The sequence below is a fragment of the Corvus moneduloides genome, chromosome 2 (genome assembly GCF_009650955.1).
Source record: "Corvus moneduloides isolate bCorMon1 chromosome 2, bCorMon1.pri, whole genome shotgun sequence".
NCBI lineage: Eukaryota > Metazoa > Chordata > Aves > Passeriformes > Corvidae > Corvus > Corvus moneduloides.
In genome coordinates, this window is record NC_045477.1 from 121,956,590 (window position 1) to 121,982,491 (window position 25,902).

The 25,902-nt window shown below is 49.5% G+C and overlaps 1 protein-coding gene across 1 annotated transcript in view; it reads right to left on the reverse strand.

Annotated features, from left to right (window-relative positions):
• Positions 1 to 396: 396 nt before the first annotated feature.
• Positions 397 to 25,902, reverse strand: part of LOC116440409 (intersectin-1-like) — a 53,211-nt gene continuing 27,705 nt past the window's right edge. The window contains 14 exon segments of the mRNA XM_032101155.1: positions 397 to 2,524; positions 3,531 to 3,704; positions 4,156 to 4,239; positions 4,340 to 4,422; positions 5,984 to 6,105; positions 6,563 to 6,600; positions 6,603 to 6,774; positions 8,279 to 8,446; positions 9,265 to 9,363; positions 10,115 to 10,298; positions 11,382 to 11,488; positions 12,280 to 12,401; positions 21,245 to 21,436; positions 25,015 to 25,129. Coding sequence (XP_031957046.1) covers positions 2,376 to 2,524; positions 3,531 to 3,704; positions 4,156 to 4,239; positions 4,340 to 4,422; positions 5,984 to 6,105; positions 6,563 to 6,600; positions 6,603 to 6,774; positions 8,279 to 8,446; positions 9,265 to 9,363; positions 10,115 to 10,298; positions 11,382 to 11,488; positions 12,280 to 12,401; positions 21,245 to 21,436; positions 25,015 to 25,129 — 1,809 coding nt within the window. The 3' untranslated portion in view covers positions 397 to 2,375.

A 25,902-nucleotide genomic window follows, 5' to 3' on the forward strand; every position in this document is an offset into this window, starting at 1 on the left:
TGGAGCAGCCTGGGACAGTGGAAGGTGTCCCTGCCATGGCAGGGGTGGCACTGGGTGGGCTTTGAGGTCCCTTCCAACCCAACCCATTCTGGCATTCTGGGATGCTCTGATGTCCATGACAAGAGTTGCAATCTGAGAGGGGCCCCTGAGTGAAGGCTCCCCCAGTTGCAGCACCAGATGAGCCTCAGGCAGGTGCAGCTCCTTGGGGCTCCCTCCAAAACCCTCCCCAAGGTTCCTGCATTCCAGCCACGAGACTTTTTTGTCCTGTTGGCCAACTCAGGTGTCACTGTCATTGATGCTGGGGAAATGATACTATCAAAAAAGTGATGCTACTTGTGAAACACTGAAGTGAATGTTCACCCTGTTGGCAGCTACTGAGTAAAATTAGGACAGCAATAAAAGGTTAGACAATGACATTTAATGGTACTCCAGTAATAGATTTTATCACTTTCTTTAGCCTACCACAACAATGTGTATTTCATATACACTATATTTAATAAAATGTTTTGATATGGAATTAGGAAGGCATGGGTTTAGTACTATTTACATATATTAATTGAAACAATTTTCTTAACAACATTGAAAAATAGAAACTTAAAGTTCTCTTAACCGTGTTTTCAGCCAGTTAGTGGTAAACAAATGCATGCCTAGGAAGTCACACTCCCTCTAAAACGTGGTCAGTTGAAAGTTTCTAACTAAAGTGTGTATCTCTGTTTTGTTTCAAAAAATACATAAGTATGTCTGTCATTTCTGATACAAAATTCTACACTATCTTCAATAAATAAATAATAAAGCGATTCTGAAAAGTATGAAATGTAAACTTTGTTGTCCCTCCAACACACATTTTTTTCCCTTCCCATTGCTTGAAACATTACAGTGGTCTTTTAGGAAATTATAATACACAGACACTTCCCAGCACAGTTTACACTTATTACCATACTGACCTACCTACCTGTTATGGATATATCCTAATTTCCTAATGGAAACCAATAAGACTTGGAGTGCTAGAGAACACCGCCGACACAGGAGAGGTGGGAACCAGTACTGAAAGGACATGCAAGGAACACCAAAACCTAACAACAGCTCCACGAGAACGTTCACATGCGAATGACACGGGCTGGCACCTCCCATCCGGAATGAAGTCCTTACAAAAATACCAGTGGATGCGTGGCAGGGCATGAACAAAAGGAATCCCAGCAGAACAAAGAGGAATTTGACTCTCAGGGGTCTTTCTTCCCCCGAGTCCAGACTCAGCAAAGCACTCTCACGGTGCCTGAGGGAAAGCAGACGTCAGTGCCCGCCTGAAGCCGGGAGCTTTGCCAGACGGGGATGTGGGCCTGGACGTGCGTATCCATGGAGTGGAAGGGATGGAGAGCCCTGGCATTCCCCTGCTGGCTTTGGGTTCCCCACGCTGCACCACCACGAGCTCTCTGGTCACACCCAGCACCCGCCCTGCGGGAGCTGCAGGACGTGGCTGCCCCGAACCCCGGCACAGCTCCATAGCCGGGCACCACGGACTGCTTTGCAAACCAGGCTCTGCAGGCTGGAAATTCGCTTCCCGAGCTGGAGCCGTGATTGTTTCTTCTCCCTCACTGCAGGTGACGATCACCCCTGGGAGCAGCAGCAGTAAAGGAGTACCGAGAGGTACACATGACATCCAGCAGGGCTCTGTGCCTCACCCTTGGCTTCCTGTCCCAGCACTTCCAGTCCTCTGGACAACAGGGACTTCCAAAGGGAAGTGGGGTGGACTCTTCTGGAGTGCAATTCATCTCTGTGCAGAAGGTCTGGACATCTTTTATTTTCAGGGGCAACACGAGTTATGAAGTGGGATGTTCATAGAATCTTCTCTGTTTATAGATATAGACTATTTATTTTCTAAGTCTTTTCAGTACCATCATGAAGATCTTCAAAGATCTTGCTGCGAAACCGCTCCTTCCATTCATGTCACATTTACACCCCACTCTGCTGAGCAATAGGCACAGAACTCCTCAAGGGGGAAAACCCTGCAGAAATCCTCCAAAACACACCCACACTGCCTTCTCCATGGAAATTAAAGAGCAGGGCAACAGCCACCTCTGTGGTTTGCCAGCCATCCCAACTGCAGCACAAGGAACTACAGGGTTGTTTCACCAGCCCAGGGAACCAACGCCAAGTTCCACACAGAGAGATTGAGGGAGATCTCCTCACTAAATTGGGATTCATGTGTTCAGTGAGAATTATCAAGGCACAAAGATGTTCCTGTTTGCTTTGATAACCCTCTGACGTGTGAAGGGCGAGCAGTAGTTTCATGCTACACCAGCAAGGACTCGGTGACAGCTTCTGCAGACACCTCCTGCAGTGAACTCCGGCTGAATTCCGACATCCACCCCTCTCTCCTAAGGCTCATCAAACAGCTGCAGGTCCAGGCGCACCACGATCTCTCCTGTGGGGACTTCGTGCAGAAGGAGACACTTTGTAACTGGTCCCTTGGAACCCTGATCCTTCTTGATGTCTGCCACACGGATCTCTGTCCTGCCCAAAAAGTCTGGAATGCAAAAACACAGTGTGCTCAGGAAAGGGAAGGCAGAGTCTGCAGAAGGACCTGAACTTCCACCCACACACAACAGAAGAGAAAACAAGCCTTCAGTCCAACTCTACTCGTGCACTTGAAGAGGGCCAAAGGCTGCCAAGCTGCATAGAAGGGGATTTAGCCAGACCATGTTAAACAGCAGCAGCATTAAAAATGGGGCCATAAGTGGAAAATCCAACTATAGAATTCACAGCTGCCTTGGTTCAGGGACTTCTTGATTTTATGATATGTTAGAAGAAGACCAAAAGTTGCTGAACAGTTCAACCTGTGAAGCCTCTGGAGATGACAGAGCCAAGCAGGGCATCAGCCCAGCAATGAGGTCAACGGGCCAGTACCAGTCCCATCCAAACACTGCCTGAGAGATCACGACTCCAGAATACACCCTGTGATGCTCCACATGTTTATTCCAGCTCATGAAATAAGAATGAGAGAGGCTGTGGACTCCCCATCCCTGCAAGTGTTCAAGGCCACTCTGGATGGGGCTTGGAGCAGCCTGGGATAGTGGAAGGTGTCCCTGCCCATGGAAGGGGTTGGAACTGGATGATCCTTAAGGTCCCTTCCCACCCAAAACCGTTCCATGATTCTATTGGGTTTGGAATCCTGGGCTCATTTTATATAACAGGAAGGCATTTCTCTTCCTCCTGCAGGAACCCATCCATGTGCAAGCAGCATCCAGAGCTTTCTGGAGTCTTAGCAGGATTACAAACCACACTTTAGTTGTTGTCAATCGCACAAGAAAAGGAACTCTCAAAACCCAGAGGGAGCTGGACTCTTTTTGTGCTGATACTGGGGTGGAGCAAGGGTAAGTTGACTCCCAAATATGCAAAGGGAGTCAAATCTGGGGTGTCTTTAAAGATCATCTCCCAGCCCAGCCCATTCCCCCTGATTTCCCTCAGCAGGACTGCACCTCCTCAGAACAGAGCTTTGCAAGCGCCCTTGGCAGGGGCAGCCCCATACGCACCATCCGGGGAGAACTGGTCCCGCTCAAACACCGTGATGCACAGCACGTCCTGCTCCAGGTCCTTGATGAAGAACTGGCAGTTGGAATTCCACTTGGGATTGAGGGTGTCCTGGATGGTCTTGGTGATGTGGCACTGGGAGCCCATGGTCACCTCGCAGTAGGGGTTACTCTTTCCTGGGAAGACAGGAACAAACAGAAACGAGTGGGGCTTTTTTAGCTGTGTGATCCTGCTCCTGAGCTTCCTTCTACTCCGACAGCCAACTGAGCTGGGAAAGACCTTGGCCAGACCAGGGCTCTGGCCCCATCCCAGGCTCTGCTTCACTGCCTTTGTAATGGGCTACACTAACATCAGTGAATACTCTGCTCTGCTGGGTGCTGAGCACCCTCCACTCTTCCCTTCAGGACTTTATGGCTGCTTTGGTGGAAACTCAGTCAGTCTGAAACAAAAGCCTCATGCAGGACAACTGCAGGACCACAGCTGAGCTGCACAAATTCACTTCCGCCTATTTTACCTTAATTAAACCCACATCATTAACAAAATCATGTCTGGGACAGAACCCCTGCAGAGTTAGGCTGGCAAACGGGAATGTCTTCTCGATGGAGCAAAGAAAGCCAAGGCACTCACCATGGGACCTGCAAGGTTTTAGTTCAATGCCTTCAACAACATTCACCATCAGCCTCCCGATGCCTGTTGCTCTCTGAGAGCGAACTGTGGTGGAACAGAAGAGCAGAGAGAAACGTCACCAATGGATCTTCCTGCCCATGGACTTTCCCTCAAAAGATGAGACCCCCCACATCCTGTGCTGTACCTAGGTAGGCCTTTTCCCTCTTCTTCTTTTCAGTCTCTATGTAAAGTTCTGAAGCAGCTTTGATCTTCTGAACCCAGGCAGTCCTTTGGAAGGAAAGGAGAAAAAAAAGTTGCAAAATGCCGTTTCCATTTTTCCCTGCTGGAGCACAGCAGACAAAACTAAAGCTGTCCCTCCTTCACAGGCAAGGCTCTGGCCCCATCCCACAGCTGTCTGCCTGAAAGGGATCTTACTGGAATTCACAGCACCTGCAGGATGTAACCATCCCAGGCAGCAAATCCCACCACACAAAGAAAGCTCAAGAGAACCATGAGCAGGAGACGCTTGATGAGAAAACAAAATGTCTAAAGAACAGATTTGCTTTCATCCAGCCCTTTGCTTCCTGCAATAAACTGACTCCTAGGAGCCAGGAGGTACAGGGCACTGGGATTGCTGAGGTGGCCACTGTCCTTGGTCCCTGAGGCTTCCTACCAAATTCTTCTGACTCTTGGGACATTAAAAGCATAACTTGGGGAGTCCACAGGTGGTGAATAGGCCCTTCTGGGAAATCATTTCATGCTTAAGAATCACACAGTCTCCTGAGTTGGAAGGGACCCACATGGATCACTGAGTCCAGCTCCTGACCCCAGCAATCCCAGCCCGTGCCTGAAGGAGACTGAGGGGGAAGGCTGACAGGGGAAAAGGGTGGCAGATGGGCTACTAAGTGACCTCGAGGGCTTAGAAGAACTGCTGTGACATACAAGGGAGCCTGAGACCTGAGTCAAGGAAACAAGGGAGAATCTGGAAGCTGTGGATCCATTTCTGAACCCCAAATGAAGAGCTGCTGCTCCACAGGACATTCATGGTTTGGGTTGGGAGGGATCCTAAAGCCCATCCAGTGCCACCCCTGCCATGGCAGGGACACCTCCCACTGTCCCAGGCTGCTCCAAGCCCCAGTGTCCGACCTGGCCTTGGACACTTCCCAGGATGGGGCAGATACACCTCAAGATGTTTTATACATTTTGTGTATCAGAAATTGGAGGGTCCTACAGTTCCCAGCTGGGACAACACGGTATCTGCAGTAGGGGGAGGGGTTTGATGCACATTCAGCTTTCAGTTTTTAGGAAAAGTTCTCTTCCAAGACCTTACATTTGCAAAGAGAAGCCTTTACAGTGTAAGTCAGTGTAGTTTTCTCTCTGTAACCTTGCCAGAGACAAAAACCTCCAGCTGAAGATTTAAGGGTGTCTTCCCTTTGACTTTTCCAGTCTGAACTGAATTGGGTAAAACTAACATGGTTTAGTTTGGTAGGTTCTGCTTCAAATTTCACTTTTGACCTGTTCCTTGATCTCCTTCAACATCCAGCTACACAAATGCTTTCACTGCACAGACAAACAGCTGGTAACAGCAGAAGATAGAATTGCATCTTTTGGCTTCCTCACATTACCATAAAATGTGAAATGCAGCCTAAATATCCACCCTCAGCCATTTCTAGCTGGAATTCAGGAAACATCATTATTTCTCCCTCCTTTTCAGATCACCATATTCTCAAAAAGGAATTTTCCAGTCTTGTAAAATGACCAGCTTGGAGAGTGCTCTGCAAGTTTCCATCATAACCATTCCCATCCTACCTTTGCACCAAACTTTTCAAGGGCTCACGAAGGCACTTACCTTTCATTAATGCTTTCGGCCCGGAGTGTGTAGACTCTGTCAATGTGGGAGATGTGGAAGATGGGCTCATCTCCAGAAGGGTCTGTGGGTAATTTTACCAGTACCTCATTTAGGAAAATGGGCTGTAAAACATCAGCAAAGCTGGAATTGTACTGCAGAGTCTGAATGGGAGCATTCAGCACACATCAGCTCACAGCAGGTTTATTGCATGCCCCAAGTATCTCCCCTCTTCTGCCTCCCATCTTTCTTCAGAAAATTTTAAAAGTTGACAAAGATAGAGGTGCCTGCAGAGCCTGGAAACACTCCTGGAGAGAGCCAAGCACAGCATTGTCTCCTTCTCCCCGAGAGCAGCGAACGCCGCTCTCCCTCCGCTGCCTCAAGCCCTCATGGAAGAGTTTCGTTCAAACAAAACTTCAAAAGCATCTTTTCTTATCTCACTGGATCACACAGCCACCTTTCCTGCCATCAGTCTCTGAACCCCAAAGCTTTCAAACCTCTTCTCTAGGAAGGCTCTTGCCCACGCCCCCAGCATGGAGCTACTGAGCCCTGTCCCCATCCCCGTGTCGGAGCAGCACTTACAGTTTTGTACATTTTGTATTGCAGGTTGGACTTGGGCTGAAGACCTTGTCTGTGCCGGAAGAGCCGAGAGGTTTTATGATCTGAGTGAGGAGGAGGAAGTCGTTGAAGAGAAAACCATACAGCTCCTTGTTACTCTTGGCTTTATAGAGCTTCCCACTGTGCAGGAACTTGCGTGGTCCCAAGCAGTTTGTAACTGAATTAAAAACGAGTTGCTGCGAAAAGTAGAAGAAGAACAACAACGCACTGTATAAAGTGAAACAATCGGGGCTGCCCTGCAAGAGACCAAATACAGTTTTGAGTCCTGGTTCCAGTCTGTGTCACAGGGATGACGAGCGATGCCTCGAGCATGACAAGCGGTGCAAGTCACAGAAGGCTCCGTGAGAGTCCCCTTGAAGGCAGCCCATCAGTCACAGGGGCACGGCTGGGCAGGCAGGGGGAAGCCAAAAGCATCTGTGCCCCCTTGCCACGCACATGCACCTCCAGGAGTGGGACTGGGCCACGGGGACCTGTCCTGGATTAGCAGCAGCTCTGCAAACGGCCTCTCCACAGGCTGAGCTTCCTTAAGGGCTGCATTCTGAATTGTGTTTGAATTTCACCCCTTGAAATACCCCAAAGGATTCCAGATGGCCACAATACCCCCAGTTAGAGCTGCTGACCACTGGGACTGGCACAATCCCAGATTCAGCCGGGCCTTGTTAGGCATGAGCAGAGTCTTGCCCTTGCCTAAAGTGCCATTTTCAGGTTTATTTTCACCAGGGAATGGCACAGCTCTCACCACCCTGGGCAGCTGGATCTGGAGTGGCTCCTTTGGCAGGCTGGAAACCCCTCGGACAGACAACAGGGAGAGGCTGGACTGTTCCCTGCCATGGGCTGGAGGCTGCTGCTGGTGTTGCGGTGGCAGCAAGCACCACAGGCTCTTTCAGGGTATGGATTTGCTGTTCTGGGGCCAGGCAGCACCTACAGAAGATAGAAGCAGCCCCTTTCCTTCAGGCAGTGGCTGGCAGACAGCTGACTGTGCTGACATTGTCACACACGTCCTTCTCCCAGGACAGTCAGACTTCCTGAGGTGAAATGCAATTTTTCTACTTTATGAACCAACCAGTACTTGTTATTTTTTTACCTTTTAGAACTGAAAACTCTGAAAATCAACTTGTGATCTGTCTGCCTCTGTTACCTCCACCAACAGGAAGGCCATCAGAATATCCTCCCTCCTTTTGCAGGACATACAAACACAGTATTTCTAGAAACTTATCACATAACCATAAAAAATAACATGGAATGGGAGGCAGGGATTCTCTCTGTAAAGTCTCCAGAGACTTGAGCAGTATTCTTGAGTTTTCAATTGTATACAAAGCTTTATCACAGAAAATATTTCTAAATATTTGGTTTTTTAAGCACTCCAAAGTGGTCAGGTGCAGCTTTGGGGTGGGATACAGCAGTCCCGTAACCAGTGTACCATAAAGAACTGGGAAACTGGGAAGCTGTGGTTCCAAATTGCAGCATTGAACCCGGGACTGGTCCGGAGCCAGGCAACCAAGCAGGATTTACCCCGAGGGGGCAGGAACACGAGCAGCAACCAGGATGACGTGCAGGAGGGAAGGGAGCCGAGGACAGGTGGGAGCAGGGACTGGGACTGTGGGGTTGACTGGTGCCCGTGTGCCCTGTGCTGCAGTGCCATGAGCGAGCCGTGGCTGGTCCCGAGCGAGTCCCCGTTACCTCGGAGAGGCCCTCGCACTGCACGTGGGCCTGGATCCACTCCAGCCTGTCCGAGTTCTCCTTCTCCCGCACGCCCTCGTTCACCTGCGAGCACAGCTCCTCCGCCTTCTCCAGGGCATGCTTCAGGTGGCTGTGGTCAGGGTGGTTCTCGGGGGTGTTCTCTATTATCTGCACACAAAGAAACCCAGCACGAGGCTTCTGTCACCACAGCTCAGCTGCATTCGCTCTCTCAGCCCCACACTTCCATTCTAGGGCTTTATTTCCAGCCAATATGTCCCACATTCATTTTCCTCCTTGAAAGACATGAAAAATGGGAGACAAACACTTTGTGGGAACAGCTGGATTGCAGGCCTGCCTGCACAGCCTTTGTACCAGGACACTGCTGGCTCCTCGGACAGAAGCACACACATTGCAGCCAAATACAGAAGCACAGCCACAACTGCTGAAGGAATCCCTGAAATGCCAACATCCAGTTTGTAATTCCCTGTGAAAGCCTTGGGCCAAGTTCCGTGGCGTCATTTGGGATGGGAAGTGTTAAGCAACAAATGGAAGTTAGGAAAGGGCTGGAAGTTCTCCAGCATCATCAGCTGCACAGGGAGGGGGGGAACCTGCAGCAATCCAGGCTCAGCATCACCTCCCAGCCTGTGGGGAGGGAATGGCACTGTGGGGAAAGCCAAATATGAGCACAAGGTTGACTTGTTGCTTCTGTTCTCTGAATTCTAAGTTTTCATTCAGCACCCGCTGCCTTCTGGTTCTTTGGGTGCAAGTTTTACACCCTTTTTTAATAGAAACACCAAGTTGTTTTGCTAAAGCCCAAGGAATTATCCCACTTTCTATACTGGAATCGAGTATTAAAGGACACCCCACATTCCCCAGCACATCAGAAATCTCACAGTGACAAAGCCTGACACAAATAAGGAAACAACCTCGTAATTAAGGTATAAGCAAAGCAGCACCAAACCCATCACGTGTGCAAAGGAACGTACATTTTTAATTATTAGTGGGTATCTGGTTACCCGTTGCATAGGCTTTAGTAGAAAACTTGATAGTGGCATTCCTTTACAGCGAGGATCCATTGCTAACCTCTGAAACATTAGAGAGGTAAAATCTGGTTAGTCAGGTGGTTCAAATCCTGAAAAAGGAGCTCCTCCAAGAAAGGAAAAGGGAAGGCAATAAATGAGCACCAATCCTCAGCTAAGTCTGCTCTGAGATCACAACATCAGAAGGAGAATTCCTTGTGGTTTTTACAACACTTCTTCACCTGCCTTGTCTGGACAAGAATCCCAGAATCATCAGGGCTGGAAGAGCCCTTCAGGATCATCCAGTGCCTCCCCAGCATCACCCCAAACCCTGTCCCGAAGGGCCACATCCAGAGTCCTCTGGGACACTCGCAGAGACAGTGACTCCACCACTCCCTGGGCAGCTCATTCCAGTTCCTGACCACCCTGTGAGGGAAAAATATTTTCTCATCATCACCCTGAGCCTTTCCTGGTGCCATTTGAGGCATTTCCTCTCCTCCTTTCCCTTGGCACACGGCAGCAGAGCCCGACCCCCCCTCACTGCCCCTCCTGGCAGGGACTTGTGGGGAGCAGTGAGGTCCCCCCTGAGCCTCCTTTGCTCCAGCCTGAGCCCCTTTCCCAGCTCCCTCAGCCGCTCCTGGGGCTCCAGCCCCTTCCCAGCTCCCTTCCCTGCCCTGGACACGCTCCAGCCCCTCCAGGTCCTTTTTCAAGTGAGTGGCCGAGGAGTGGACACAGCCCTCGAGGTGGGGCCTCGTGTTCAGCAGATGGGCCTAGTGAAAAGATGCACAGAACTCCCAGGGGTTGCTGCTTCTCTTACCTTGACAAACTCCTTGAACTCGGGCACTTCATCCGTCTTCTGCTGGATGAGGGCGGCCCCGTTGAGCTGGCAGCTGCAGAACCTGATGTAGGGCTGCATGTGGGGCAGCTGGGCCGTCAGGATGTCCCCGATCATCTTCACCGGCATCTTCTCCCCGGACATCTTCTTCCGCACGCGCAGGGCCCTGAGCAGGAGCAGGGCACGGGGGTTGGACAAAGAGCCACTCCTCAGTTATGGAATAAAGGGGTGGGTTCTTATTCATTATTGAAACCCAGAGAATGACAAATACATCAGCCACAAGATTTACTGCAAGGATACAATAACCAAGGCTGCACCCTCAGCCAACACCTTTCCCTCTCATGGTCACCCAGCTGCTGTTTGAAATTAATGCAATGTCAGATCAGAGGTGATAGAAAAAGGTAATTTCCTTTTCTATTAGTTTAGAAAGAGAGCTACTGATGTGTGAAGGAGGGAGGGAAAACCCCCATCACTTCGACCTCAAAACTAGTCCCAGGTTTTCACCTGGTTTCCTAAGGAAAGGTTCTTTGTCATTTGTCCTGTCACCACCACAACTTTTCAACTTGTGAGCCATTTTCAAATACATTTTACAAAAAAAAAAGGAGATACTACAAAGCTGTAAAATGCCTGTAGGTACAGTGAAAATTAGCAGCTCAGTAGGGAAAGAGAAGAACTTTATTAATGCTCTTGCTTATCAAGGTGAGGTTTTAACCCTCCCCTCACTCAGTTTCCCTGGCACTGGGTTTCCTGGCATGAGTTGGGTGCTGGGAGCCTTTGGAGAAGGGTGCTCTGGGCATGAATCCTTTGGGAACCAGGCTCTGTTCAGCACAGCCAGGTCCCAGCCCACACTCATTAAGGGAATGCCCCAGCCAGCTTGGCATGAGGGAGGTTCTTGTGCCTTGGTTTGCACTCACAGACAGCAGGACTGCAGCTGGGGCTGCACTGGGACAGAGGCAGGGCAAGTCCTGCCCTGTGGGAAGCCTTGGCAAGTCCTGCTCTTCAGGGGAGAGGAGGATTTGCCTTCTGGAGCACAGGAACAAAGTGCAAATGGCAGAGAACTGCTGGGTTCTTCTCAACAACTCACAGCAAACGCTGTCCAAGGTTTGCTTTTTCCCACAAGGAGAAACACGGGGCCTTTCTGGTTAGGATTTGTCTAAGTGGCAAATATTTTCATGCAGCTAAAAGGAGAAGCAGGGGGAGAGGCCCAGGATTCTGTTTTTGTTAAGTATGGGGGGGAAAACCAACTTACTTCAGTAGTTTTATATTGCACATAATCAGCTCCTTCCAGTTAACAAAAATCATGGCAACTTCTTTTTCTGTGACCAGCTCAGATTCCATCAGCGGTTTCTGGAAGATCTGGGGAGGCAGAAATGAGGCCATTTAGAGCATACAGGGTAAGGACAGACACACTTCCAGCACACTCCCTGTCCCAGCCAGCCATCGTGTTCCCTGGAATGGGTGGGATAAGGAGACCCTCAGCTAGGAGGGGCTTTAACAGGGAATACTCTGAATTTGTAGGGGTGGTGGTGTTAATTCTGATCTGGATAATCTGTTTGAAACCTGGGAATTTTAGCCAGAAGTCTCCTGCAAAAGACTCCAGAATTCCTTTGATAATGCAGCCGAAAATAAGTTTTCCTTTGGACTCTTTTATGGAAGTTCTGATTTCTCTGAGTGTCTCAGGTTTGCATGTCTTGAACTCTTCTTCAGAAAAGGGCTTTGCTTCTCTGTCAAACGAATTGTCCATAGTTGTCTGTACTAATTCCTTTTTTTTCTACCTCTAAAGCCAATCACAGGAAGTGATAACTGAGCCCCACTGCGAGCATGGAAAATGTGCTTCATTTAAGAACATTTGATTAAGTTTCAGAACTTGTACATGAGAAATAAACACTGAGAGTGAGGAGCAAAAAGGGTTTGCTAAAATGATACCTCAAACATCAGCATTTTGCTGATGGTAACACAAGGGACTGACACGGTTTGCACCCACCTACACTCACCCACAGCTGTATCTGTATAAACACACACAAATGAGGATTGGACAGAGGGCCCCCAAGGGAGGCAGAGCCAGCAGGGAAATGCAATAACTGCACAGTGCAAGGACTGAATTGGTTGAGGGACAAGAGTGGCCCAAGCCTGCAGAGCTGCCTCACCTCTGTCACCAGCTGCAGGTCATTGACGTAGTTCTCCTCGGTGACGATGAGCTCGTGGATGTAGCCCTGCCTCTTCCTCTCCGTGGGTGTCAGCATGTCCAGGAGGTGCAGGTCTGCACACCCTGCAAAACACAACAGCACCCTGGGCTTTACTCACAGCTGTTTGCAGAGGGATTCAGGCCTGTGGCAGCTACAGCAGCACTGAGTGAACAGGAACTGCTGCCTGTTCGGTCACTTAATTATCGTTCACATGGCACAGTCCCAGCAAAGCTTCACCTCACAGTGACTCCAAACATTCCATTTAACACCTTTATTTTATTTATTAGAACAAAGGCCGTCCCTGAGTGTGAACTCTTCCCTGGTGGCCAAGCTTAAAAGTCCCCCTCACCCTGCCTGCCCATTCCCAACCTCACTCTGGAGGTCCCCGACCCCTTGGGTTGTGTCATTCCAATCCCACATGGATGGCTGGCAATGAAAAACAGGGGAAAAGACTTCATGTGGTGTGAGGAAAACACAGAGGCATCCCAAAGGGAGTTAGGGAAGAGCTGCAGTGACCCTGACGCTCCGAGGGGCACTTTGGAATGATTCCCTCAGATGATGGATGGCCTAAATCCAAGGTTCACCTTTACCCTTCTGGTCAAAGAGATCCTGCTCAAGAAGGGCCTGCAGGGCCTCTTTACTTCTTGACATTTCAGTTAAAAACTGCTCCTAAATATTTGAAGGGCTCAAGCCAGGATACACAAAGGTCACTGGAGATCCCCAGATTTCACTGATTTCTGGGCCAAGCCAAAGGGGTGGATTTTATTCTCCTTTATGTTTAAAAGACCAGGAAAAGGTTGTCAGTAAGAGCTCATCTTCCATCAGTTTTGTCCTTTCATTGTTGCAAACCTCCCTTGATCCTCCCCTGTAGATGGGAGGATTTTTCTATCAATTCCACAATCTCACTTTTTGTTTTCTACTCTGAATTAGACAGAACATTAATTCCGTCCTTTCTTCTGCAGGCCATTATTTTTTCAGCTGAGCCTAATCAAGTTCTTCTGAGACAGGAACACAGAATGTTTTCTTCCAGTTTTTGCTACTTCTCTGCACGAAATACAATGCATTTCAAAAAGCAAAGTTCATTTCAAACAGGTGGAAAACGTTTGGCTCTGAAAATTATCTATTTCAACTATTTTCACACAACCAAAACTCCCCAGTTGAATTCTTTCCCTCACCCCTCAGCAAATCCAGTATATTTCCCATGGAGACAAACTGTCCTCATGGAAACATCAGGCCCCAGGTAACTCTTTCAGTTCTTTGCATATAAAGTCAGTACTTAGGGAGTATTTCCTGCATTTCTAGCTTCCTGAATGGAGCTCAGACAATGCCACTGGAAAGGTCCAGGTGTATCACCGTTATTTCCATGGAATACCAGCAATTGCTGCTTTAACTGATCTGGGCTCCTGAAAGGGGAATGATGGATTTGACTTTAAAATAACAACAACAAAAAAAAAAAACCAAACCAAACCAAACCAACCAAAACCCAAACAAAACCAAATGGAACAAAGCCAGAAAGGGAGATACAGACAGTCAAGGCAGTTTCCTCTCTGAGTCTGAAGCTGGGAAGGGATCAGGTTGGAAGCTGGGATCAGGTTGGAAGCAGATGCACATTGATAAGGCTCCCTTGAGACACGGGATGTCACAGCCCTTCACAAAGTGCAGCTGAAACTTTGCTTGGAGTAAGAAGCAGATCTGGAGAAATATCAACTTTATGCCAAAACAATGAATTTTTGGGCCCTCTCAAAAGCCAGAAGTTTCCTTTCTGTTGAATAAATGCCTGATTTCAGAGCTGTTTCTTTGGTACCAAGTAAACCAGAGGTCTGAGAAACAGGCCCAGTTCTCCCAATGCTTCATTAGAAGTGAACCAAGTGTTTAATTACTTCTCCCTGGGGAAGCTCCTGTTCAAAGATGTGACAGCCTTGGTCTGAAAGTGATTTCCAACCCCCAACCCCTTGGAGGAAGCACTGACATTTTGAATAATGAACCATTTTAGTGGCTCCCTTGGCAGCCAGCTGGGGTGTGAATGGGCTGCTCTGAACCATGACAAACACTCTGCTTTTGGGTATGAAATATTTGGGAAAGAAGCCCAAATCTGAGTAGAACATGCAGGAGAGACTTTTCTGGTATGGGGTTTTCTTTGTGAGGTGCACAGGTACAGAGATTTTCTTGTCTTTGTATTAAAAACACGAATTAAAACTGGGTTTCTTTCCAGGTGGAAATGTCTGGCTCGTTTTTCATGGATGCCAAAGAGTTTTGGTGAACTGAATTCCACTGATCACAGAATCATGGAATGTTTGGGTTGGGAGGGATCCTAAAGCCCACCCAGTGCCACCCCTGCCATGGCAGGGACACCTTCCACTGTCCCAGGCTGCTCCAAGCCCCAATGTCCAGCCTGGCCTTGGGCACTGCCAGGGATCCACAAGCAGCCACAGCTGCTCTGGGCAATTCTTTGCTTCAATCCAGTAAAGCCAGGAAAGGATGGGGAAATGACAATAATTAACTTGGTTTGTTCTCAGGAGTGTGAATCCATGAATTCTGCTCCTCTGGCTGGACTTGGAGAACCAACAGACAAGTGCTGTAACTACAAATCTGTGCTTTGACCTCCCATCACCACAGTCCCTGCAGATTAAAGGGCTCCAAAAATGCAAAAAATCACTTCAGAGTAAAGATATTGTTCCTCTTCCTTACAAAGTCAGCCCTGAAGATCTGCATCTCCCAAGATAAACATTAAGCCCAAAACAAGATGCTGGTTTTTGGGAAGGGAGGTTCTGTTTTGAAAATCACTGATCCACATTCATGGGCACAGCTGCTGATTCCTTTTCATTGGGGAGGTTTTCTAACCAGTGCCACTGCCAGATTTCCCTGTAAGCCTCGTGCTGGCCCAGTCTGTAGTGAAAAGGTCACAGGAGACAGGAATCTGTCCTGATAGAGGGAACCAGGAGCAGGCAAAAATGTCACAGTTTTCCTCCAAATTCTTAAGGAGAAGGGAACAGCACACCAGGAGAGGAGCCCTTCACTCAGGTAAATCACACATGGAATCCCAGGATCCCTGAGGCTGGAAAAGCCCTCCCAGCCCAGCCAGGCCCAGCTGTGCCCCATGCCCACCTTGTCCCCAGCCCAGAGCACTGAGTGCCACCTCCAGCCCTTCCTGGGACACCTCCAGGGATGGGCACTCCAAACCTCCCTGGGCAGCCCCTGCTAAGGCCTGAGCTCCCTTTCCATGGGGAAATTCCTGCTGCTGTCCACCCTGAGCCTGCCCTGGCCCAGCCTGAGGCCGTTCCCTCTCCTCCTGTCCCTGTTCCCTGGCAGCAGAGCCCGACCCCCCCCGGCTGCCCCCTCCTGTCAGGGACTTGTGCAGAGCCACAAGGTCCCCCCTGAGCCTCCTTTGCTCCAGCCTGAGCCCCTTTCCCAGCTCCCTCAGCCGCTCCTGGGGCTCCAGCCCCTTCCCAGCTCCCTTCCCTGCCCTGGACATGCTCCAGCCCCTCCAGGTTTCTATTGCAGTGAGGACCCAGAACTGGACACAGCCCTAGAAGGGCCTCAGCAGGGCTGAGTTATTTAAATCACAGCATTTCAACATTCAACCTGCTTATCACCTGTTTCAGCTGCAACCAATTCCCCTTAAACCTTGTGGGATGGACCCTCCACTGAGAGACCACCCCAGGCTTTTGCTGAGGACATTGTCTGGGATCAAACAGAGCTCTCCATCTCAAGCATCAGATGCCAAATCCCATTTCTCAGCTATTTTCAATGATTTCAGCACGTTTAGAATTTCTCAACCAGACCAGTGTACCCATTTCCTGTTAGAGCAGAGCACTTCCCCCTGAGGTGCACGGAAGGACCTGGAAACGAGCCTGGGCAGTCCCACTTGCAAAATTCAAAGCATTATTTAGTGGTGGAATCGCCCTCTCTAGAAGTGTTCAAAAAAGGTGTAGATGTGGCACTTGAGGATGTGGTTCACTGGTGGTGGTTCCAACCCCAAACATTCCATGAATCAGTGATTTTACCAATCCCTTTCCAGAGGCTGCTTGAGGAGAATAAAATCCTACATGTGAAGGCAAGAATGCATCTAAAAATGTAAATCACAGAGTTAACCAAGCCCTAGAATGGTTTAAAACACATCAGGAAACTAAATCTCACCTCTGAGTTGTGACCCAGGACTGTTCTGAGCCCCTGGGCACTCAGGGCACAGAAGGAGCAGAGTCACGAGCAGCAGCTGCGGGTCCAAGTGGAAGGAACTGCACAGCCCCATTTTACAGGGTATTCCACAAATAAAGGGGCTGTGCAGGCACTTCACTTGGAACCAGGAATGTGGGAACCATATGCAGTATTTTAAATGTTCCAACCTTTTATCAAACACTTTATTATTTCTTCACTTCCATCTGGCAGAGCTGGGCAGCTCCGATCTCTGCTCCCGGGGACAGAGAGAGCACCCAGGGAGCGGCTGGAGCTGGGCCAGGGCAGGGTTAGGTTGGATTTTAGGGAAAGGTTCTTCCCCCAGAGGCTGCTGGGCACTGCCCAGGCTCCCCAGGGAATGGGCACGGCCCCGAGGCTGCCAGAGCTCCAGGAGCGTTTGGACAGCGCTGCCAGGGATGCCCAGGCTGGGATTGTTGGGGGTCTGGGCAGGGCCAGGGGTGGAACTGGCTGATCCCTGTGGGTCCCTTCCAGCTCAAATTAAGTGCTTTGCCCATTAAAGTCCCCAGGTGGGCAGTGAAGTCTTGGTGAAAACAATTTTCACCAGCACAACCTCCTGAAACCCTTCCCTCAGGATCTCGAACCCAAAGGTCATCTCAGCACCATGTTTGGCTAAGGAGCAGTTTGTTATCCTGTTGTCTGTATCAATTCAACTGATGCAATAATATTTGAGGTATACTGTCCCTGAATTTACTGAAGTTGTCTAAAATAAAGGTAAAAAGAAGCCATTTGTCATCTGAATTTACTGCACAAAAGTTGCTGTTTAACAAGTTAAATAGCTGGAGTCAATAAGCACAAAGAACTAAAAAGTGCTTTAGAGACAGAGGACAAAACCAGAATTTCAGTTATTTTGGTTATGGGAATAAAATGTGCTCAGTGAGCTCATGGGGACACAAAGTGAAGCCACTAAAGCTCCAAAAGAATTGAGGTTTAAATAAAACTGATCCTGAATATAAACCAAAATGTTCTTGATAAAGCCCTGTTTCAGACTTGGAGTTGTCTTGGATGGATTTCAAGTATTGAAAGGAACAAATTCCCTGAAAGAACATCCATGGGAATTCTTTGTCAGCAGTTGAATACAGAGGGAATTCCCATAAACAGGAAAAACAGTGAAGAATAAAATCCAGCACTGCTGGGAGCGTCTGGAATTCCAGTCTCCTCTCCATCCCTCATGTGACAACTCCTGTGCAATGGGAGAAGGCACTTGGCACAGGGCAGTGAATATGAAGAACCAGTTCACAGAATCCAGGATGATTGGGTGGGAAGGGATTTTTAGGATCATCCAGTGCCACCCCCGCCATTGCAGGGACACCTTCCACTGTCCCAGGCTGCTCCAAGCCCCAATGTCCAGCCTGGCCTTGGGCACTGCCAGGGATCCAGGGGCAGCCACAGCTTCTCCAGGCAATCACTGCCATCCTTCCTGCCTCATACATATGTATTTATATTTGTTTGTATCAAAGAGAAATGCAGTAGAGCGGTCACTGCAATGCCTTGTTCCCTGCAGCTCAAGGAGAATCCCTGAGGAGGAGGAGGATGAAACATTCCCTGCCCAGCTATCAGAGCACCCTTAGGGACTCCAGTCATGGAGAAAATAAACATTACAGGGATTCCAACAACGTCTGTCACTTAAGCCACAATGGAGTGTCTTTGTCTGGGACTCTGTAAATGAGGTTCTTTTGCTCCTGGCACAACCAGTGCCTCATGTGTGTTCAAGTTGGACACCAGGAGCAATTTCCCCATGGAAAGGGAGCTCAGGCCTTGGCAGGGGCTGCCCAGGGAGGTTTGGAGTGCCCATCCCTGGAGGTGTCCCAGGAAGGGCTGGAGGTGGCACTCAGTGCTCTGGGCTGGGGACAAGGTGGGCATGGGGCACAGCTGGGCCTGGCTGGGCTGGGAGGGCTTTTCCAGCCTCAGGGATCCTGGGGTTCCCTGTGAGTTACAGAGGGACAACTCCAGACTGTTCCTCCCAGGTTACTGCAAAGCTGCCCCCAGGAGCTTTTAGGACTCAGTGATTTTGAAAGGCTCCAGTCTCAGCTCTTGGAAAACCCAGGTTAGAGAACCTGCACCCTGCAGGTCACTGTAGGAGCTTTATTTTTCTTCTCACTTGATGTAAAGAGAAAGGAAAAAGCAGTACCTGAATCCCCTACAGCTGAAGAATTGTAAATATTTCACTACAGATTCAATATGCAGTTCTGGCCTGAAGTCACAGGACCCACAACGTCCCTAAGGGCCAATGCTTTTAGTCAAATCCGTTTTCAACCCAGCAGCTCAGGATGGGAAAAGAGAGAGATCCTCTCGTTCAAATAGCAGTTAATGCATGAAATATTGACAGAGTGGAGTGAAATCTGGCTCCACCCCCTCTGAAAGCCGAGCACTGAAAATCACAACTGGGATGTGCTGTTCCATTTCTGCAAACGTCAGCAAATGGCCATGATGGAGAAGAATTATTTTTTTATAGTAGAAATGAAAGATGTATTACTATTTCAATACTGTCCTAAAAAGAAGGAAAATCTGAGCATTTGTGCATATTTTCAGACTCCAGCTTCTGGCATAAAACACATCCCAAATCCAGGTAAACCCATGGCAAGCCTAAGAAAGAACATTTAATTTATCTATTATAAAAACCAAAATCAACTGATTTGTACCATGTAGATAGGGACTCAGAGAATCACAGAACATCCTGAGCTGGAAGGGACCCACCAGGAGTCCAAGGACACCCCAGCAATCCCCCCACCGAGCCAGAGGGGCAAAAGGCTGCAGATAACCATGATGAATCTAAATAATCACATTGAAATAATGTTCCAAGAACCCAGGCAGGTGTCACTGTGAGGGGAAAAGGGCTCCAGGCTGTGCTGGTGGCAAATCCCTCGGTGCTCTCAGGGCCCGTGGCGAGCTCGGTGTGACCCAGCAACGAGACAACAAACACGTGTCGGCCTCTTTTGTACGAAGGATTTAATTCTCTATACATGGAACTAATTGGAAAGGCTGTATTACAGTTGTTAAAGCTGCAGGTTTTTTATATATTTATATAATTTACATTCATAGTGATGAAATACTGAAGTGCAATTGAATAAGGAGCTTCACTTGTCCTTTGCACCGCAGGACGGGTTGGGAGCGGGGAGCTGGGCTGGGAATGCTACAGGCTGCCAGCAGGAGCTATGGGAGAGTGAGACACATAAACCAGGACGTAACTCAGTGGTAAATCGTTAGTAGGAGGGCTCTGTTGTGCTTGAGGCATTGGGAGGAGGGCACTGCCAGCACCAGCATTTCAGCAAGAGCCGGGAACTAAGGCTGCAAAGACAGACATGGCTTGGCTACAGCACAGCTACAACTCCACCGAAAGCTCCATTTCATATTAATTTGTATAAATTCCACAGTCTAGTTTAAAAAAATGTAAACATTGGAAATTAATTGCAGGGAGATAGTTCTATACATTCTTTCTTGTCAGGAAAATGACTCGTTCCGAACGTGTTGTTCCACAGAAAGCACAACTGAGAAATCCAAGTGCCCGTCCCCGAGGTGGGAACCACGGGGGGAATTCTGCCACCCCCCAGCAGGGAACATTCCACCCACTTCTGACCCGGGAATGTGACAAACCAGGGGACAGGACACAAACCAGGCTGTTTGCTAACTGTTTGCAGCTACAAGTAATGTGCAAAATCAAATGAACAGAGCTGGGTAAAACATCACTCCAGGTTTGTCTCTGGCACGGGAGGAGGGCATTTCTCCTCTCCACAATGGGTTACACACTCAACAACAACACCTGATACAAACAGTACAGTAACTACAACAAAATACCTGGAACTGGGCACATTTAAACTTCCTTAAACTGATTTTTAACTCCTTCTGCTCTTTTGTAATTTAAAAAAAAAAAAAAAAAGAAAATTAAAATAATAAAAAAAAAGAGACATATTGACAACACTGGACAAGTGAACAATAAAAAAGAAAGATACATAAAGTCTCCAATTCATGGACATTTGGAACAATTTTAATAGCACATGCAGCATTCCTTGATAGTGGGTCTTTTTGCACAAACAAAATTGCAATGAAGAAATTTAATTTATACTTTTCCTTTGAAAGGCTAAAATATATCTTTTAAAAAATAATTTTTAAAACTACTGAAAGCACCTGTGCGAAGGTGGAAAAATTAGTTTGGTAACTCTGAAAGCCACAAAAGGACCCACTATCCTCTGATTTTTATTTTTTGTGTGCGTGGTTTTGTTTTGTTTTGTTTGAATCAGTTTAATTTTGTCGGTAATTAACTCAACCATTGCGATTCCATGCAACTAAATGTCAAATGAGGTAAAACTGCTGTGCAGTGTGTTCTTGACTCAGAAGGCAGTAGATGATCATGCTGGAAGCCACATGATCAAGGCTGCATCTCCCATCATCCCTCTGGGCACTGCTATGGGATAGTGGGTCTCTTTGAGGACTTTCAAGCCTGAGTGGGGGATGGACAACATATGATTCCTAGAAAAAGGAGGAAAACAACACATAAGCAAAACAAAACAATGAGCAAATTCAAGCTAGGGAAATGAGGCAGGCATGGCAAGGCATGGAGCAAAAATGATCGGGGGAGGGGGGGGACGTGCTACGGGGATGGGAACGAAACCAACCAAACAGAACGGGGGGACAGAAGGTCTTCAAAGAGACTGGGCCCAGGGCCCCGAGGGGCAGCGCGGGGCCCGGCAATGCTGCATGTTCCACCTGAGAGCCGCCGCGCCCGCGGGACACTCACACTGCTGGCTCGGGTCCGTGTCCGTGGTCAGCTTCACGTAGTTGGACGGGAAGAGCCCCACGTGGCCGTTGACCTCCCCCTTCCACCAGTCGGGGTCCTCCCTGTTGAGCACGTTGATGATCTGGCCCTTGTTGAAGGCCAGCTCGTCGTCGTTCTGGGCGCTGTAGTCGTACATCCCGATCACCTGGCACACTGCAAGGGACAGGGGTCACCTGGGGGCTGCAGCCACCCTGGCACGGGGCATCCTGCTGGGCAGGACCCACAGGGATCTCTGATCCAGCCCAGCCCTGCCCAGACCCCCCAGCAATCCCAGCCTGGGCATCCCTGGCAGCGCTGTCCAAACGCTCCTGGAGCTCTGGCAGCCTCGGGGCCGTGCCCATTCCCTGGGGAGCCTGGGCAGTGCCCAGCAGCCTCTGGGGGAAGAACCTTTCCCTGCTCTCCAGCCTGAGCCTGCCCACATGCAGAGGTCACCTCTGGACACTGCCCATGGCTCAGGGCAGCCCCAGGACCCTGCAGTGACCTGAGCCCACCCTGCCCCTGCTGTGCCCACCCTGGGCCTCAGCTCAGCCCCACCCAAACTGACTCCAAGGGTTTAAAAATCCCAAAGAGTTTCATGGAATCCCAGCAGGGTTTGGGTTGGGAGGGACCTTAAAACTCATCCAGCCCCCCCCTGCCATGGACAGGGACACCCTCCACTGTCCCAGGCTGCTCCAGCCTGGCCTGGAACCCCTCACCAGGACTGGTCAATGGACAGGAAGATCTGGGACACATGTGAACTTCCACTATTGGAAGCTGCATAACCCAAAAGAAAGCCAATGGTGATGTCCTTGTTGTCCCACTGAGGTTTTCAGAACACAAAAATCTTGGAAAATATGAGAGAAAATTAACAGAACTGGACAAAAAGCATCCCAAGCCATCCAGGCTGCCCTTCTGGCACCCCAGGACTGGTTCCAGCAGCAGATTTTCTATTTCCTTGCAGTGGAACTCATCCAATCTCAGAATACAGCTGGTTCTGCTCACTTCTGACAAAGCACTTTCCTGAATTCTCTAAAGCAGCAGGACTGTTTAGTTAAATAAATAATCCCCTCTATTTCTCTGCTGTTTTCTCTTTGCCAGGCCACAGGGCTTCTGGTTTTTCCCACCAGACTTCTATTAATGAGCCTTGCTGGCAGGTTCTCTCCAGTGGATTAATCCTAAAATTTGCTTTTATTTTCATCCCTGCACTGAGCCAGCAACTGATTTCAATTTGCCAAACAGTTTCTCTCTCTTTTTTTACATTACAGTTTAATTAAGATTTTGATGTTCTGCAGCCAATGCAGAAAGTGCTAAAAAAGTTTATTCTGTAAAATTCAGCATGTGGGGAAAGTCACAGACTGTCAAAACTGAAAGAATTTCAAAAATATATTAAAAAATCTCATCATATTTCCATGTAAAAGTTTGTGTCTCAGTGCTGAGTTCCCATTTTAAACCTAAATTCACGAGGCTTTAGAAAAGGCATTTCCTGGATCTTGGTAACAACCATCAGAGGGGCGAGCCAGCACCAGCTCCACAAACACAGGGTCATGGAATGTGACCTGGACAGCCCCTTCCAGCCCAACCCAGGCTGTGATTCTGTGGAAATGTTCATGTTCTGTGGCTCCTGTGTCCTTTCATAACCCTTAAAGCAGGAGAAATGCTCCCTCTCCATGGGGGGGTTTGTCCCACGTCACCTCAAGACAAAGGGGAGGTTCTGCAGGAGAGGAGCCTCAGGTGCCCAGCCCTGGATCCTCCTGAGCCTCTCCAGCTCCTGTCCCACAGCCAGTGACAGGATGGGATGGTTTGGGAGATGGAGGAACAGCCCAGAGGCTCCTGTCCCACAGCCAGTGACAGGATGGGATGGTTTGGGGGATGGAGGAACATCCCAGAGCTCCTGTCCCACAGTCAGTGTGGGGATGGGATGGTTTGGGGGATGCAGGAACAGCCCAGAGGCTCCTGTCCCACAGCCAGTGACAGGATGGGATGGTTTGGGGGATGCAGGAACAGCCCAGAGGCTCCTGTCCCACAGCCAGTGACAGGATGGGATGGTTTGGGGGATGGAGGAACAGCCCAGAGCTCCTGTCCCACAGTCAGTGTGGGGATGGGATGGTTTGGGGGATGCAGGAACAGCCCAGAGGCTCCTGTCCCACAGTCAGTGTGGGGATGGGATGGTTTGGGGGATGGAGGAACAGCCCAGAGCTCCTGTCCCACAGCCAGTGACAGGATGGGATGGTTTGGGGGATGGAGGAACAGCCCAGAGCTCCTGTCCCACAGTCAGTGTGGGGATGGGATGGTTTGGGGGATGGAGGAACATCCCAGAGCTCCTGTCCCACAGTCAGTGTGGGGATGGGATGGTTTGGGGGATGCAGGAACAGCCCAGAGCTCCTGTCCCACAGCTAGTGACAGGATGGGATGGTTTGGGGGATGGAGGAACATCCCAGAGCTCCTGTCCCACAGCCAGTGACAGGATGGGATGGTTTGGGGGATGGAGGAACAGCCCAGAGGCTCCTGTCCCACAGCCAGTGACAGGATGGGATGGTTTGGGGGATGGAGGAACATCCCAGAGCTCCTGTCCCACAGTCAGTGTGGGGATGGGATGGTTTGGGGGATGCAGGAACAGCCCAGAGGCTCCTGTCCCACAGCCAGTGACAGGATGGGATGGTTTGGGGGATGGAGGAACATCCCAGAGCTCCTGTCCCACAGTCAGTGTGGGGATGGGATGGTTTGGGGGATGCAGGAACAGCCCAGAGGCTCCTGTCCCACAGCCAGTGACAGGATGGGATGGTTTGGGGGATGGAGGAACAGCCCAGAGCTCCTGTCCCACAGTCAGTGTGGGGATGGGATGGTTTGGGGGATGCAGGAACAGCCCAGAGGCTCCTGTCCCACAGCCAGTGACAGGATGGGATGGTTTGGGGGATGGAGGAACAGCCCAGAGCTCCTGTCCCACAGTCAGTGTGGGGATGGGATGGTTTGGGGGATGCAGGAACAGCCCAGAGCTCCTGTCCCACAGTCAGTGTGGGATGGGATGGTTTGGGGGATGGAGGAACATCCCAGAGCTCCTGTCCCACAGTCAGTGTGGGGATGGGATGGTTTGGGGGATGGAGGAACAGCCCAGAGCTCCTGTCCCACAGTCAGTGACAGGATGGGATGGTTTGGGGGATGCAGGAACAGCCCAGAGCTCCTGTCCCACAGTCAGTGTGGGGATGGGATGGTTGGGGGATGCAGGAACAGCCCAGAGGCTCCTGTCCCACAGTCAGTGTGGGGATGGGATGGTTTGGGGGATGCAGGAACAGCCCAGAGCTCCTGTCCCACAGTCAGTGACAGGATGGGATGGTTTGGGGGATGGAGGAACAGCCCAGAGCTCCTGTCCCACAGTCAGTGTGGGGATGGGATGGTTTGGGGATGGAGGAACAGCCCAGAGCTCCTGTCCCACAGTCAGTGTGGGGATGGGATGGTTTGGGGGGGATGGAGGAACATCCCAGAGCTCCTGTCCCACAGTCAGTGTGGGGATGGGATGGTTTGGGGGATGGAGGAACAGCCCAGAGCTCCTGTCCCACAGTCAGTGTGGGGATGGGATGGTTTGGGGGATGGAGGAACAGCCCAGAGCTCCTGTCCCACAGTCAGTGTGGGGATGGGATGGTTTGGGGGATGCAGGAACAGCCCAGAGGCTCTGGAACAGCCAAGCCCTCCCAGCTGAGGGCGCAGCACAGGCACAGGGACCCAGGGACCGGGCCCCAGGTGCAGCCAGGGCTCACCTGAGGGTGCTGCAGCCTTGGGCAGCTCGGTGGGGGTGCTCTTGCTGGTGCCTGGGCTCAGCAGTTTCACGTAGTTGGCCGGGAACCAGCCGATCTGGCGCTTCTTCCCGCGGGCCTGCGGAGACACCGCGCTGCTCACAGCCCGGAGCCTTGGGCAGGGCAAGGCAGCCAGGATTTCAACTAACAGGCTATCTTAGGACAGGAAAGGGGATTTTATGAGGAAAAGCTCAGCTATTTTTGTGGCACTAGTTGAATACTGTAATATTAACACACAATCTTATTAATATTTCTAATGAAATGCTTGTTCATGATGTAAAGAATTACATCTGAATAGATCCCCAGATTGTGACAGTTTAAACAGAGATTAAGAATCCAAATTCCCTATTTTCTTTTACAGAACCATATCCAAGCCCTTCAATCCCTTGTGTCACCAAAGCAGGAAACTTCATCCTGTTATTTCCCCAAATCCAATGTCCATTGCAAATCAAATCCATAAAAATTCCTTACAGTAAGGAAGGTTCTTCCAAAACTTTGAATCCCAGTTTCTAAATCTATATCAAGAATGATTTTAACTGTTTATTCTCTGCTTATGTTAGAATAAGGTTGGCATTTTGGGCAGGAAGAATTTTGCCTTTTAAAAACAGATTAATGTTAACTTTGGTGAAAAAAATCATCTAATGGATTAACTGTTCTTTAACTACTTTCTTCCCTGTCTAAATCTTTACTAAAAAAGAAAACACTTGATCTAAAGTGTATTTAGATCATTTATTTTAAGATATTTTTCAGTCCTGCATTAGACCAGCAATGTAATGCTTAAAACATCTGCCTTATTTTCCCCTCACTCTGACCCCCAAGTGTGGAACAGGAGAATAAAAAGAACAGAAATGG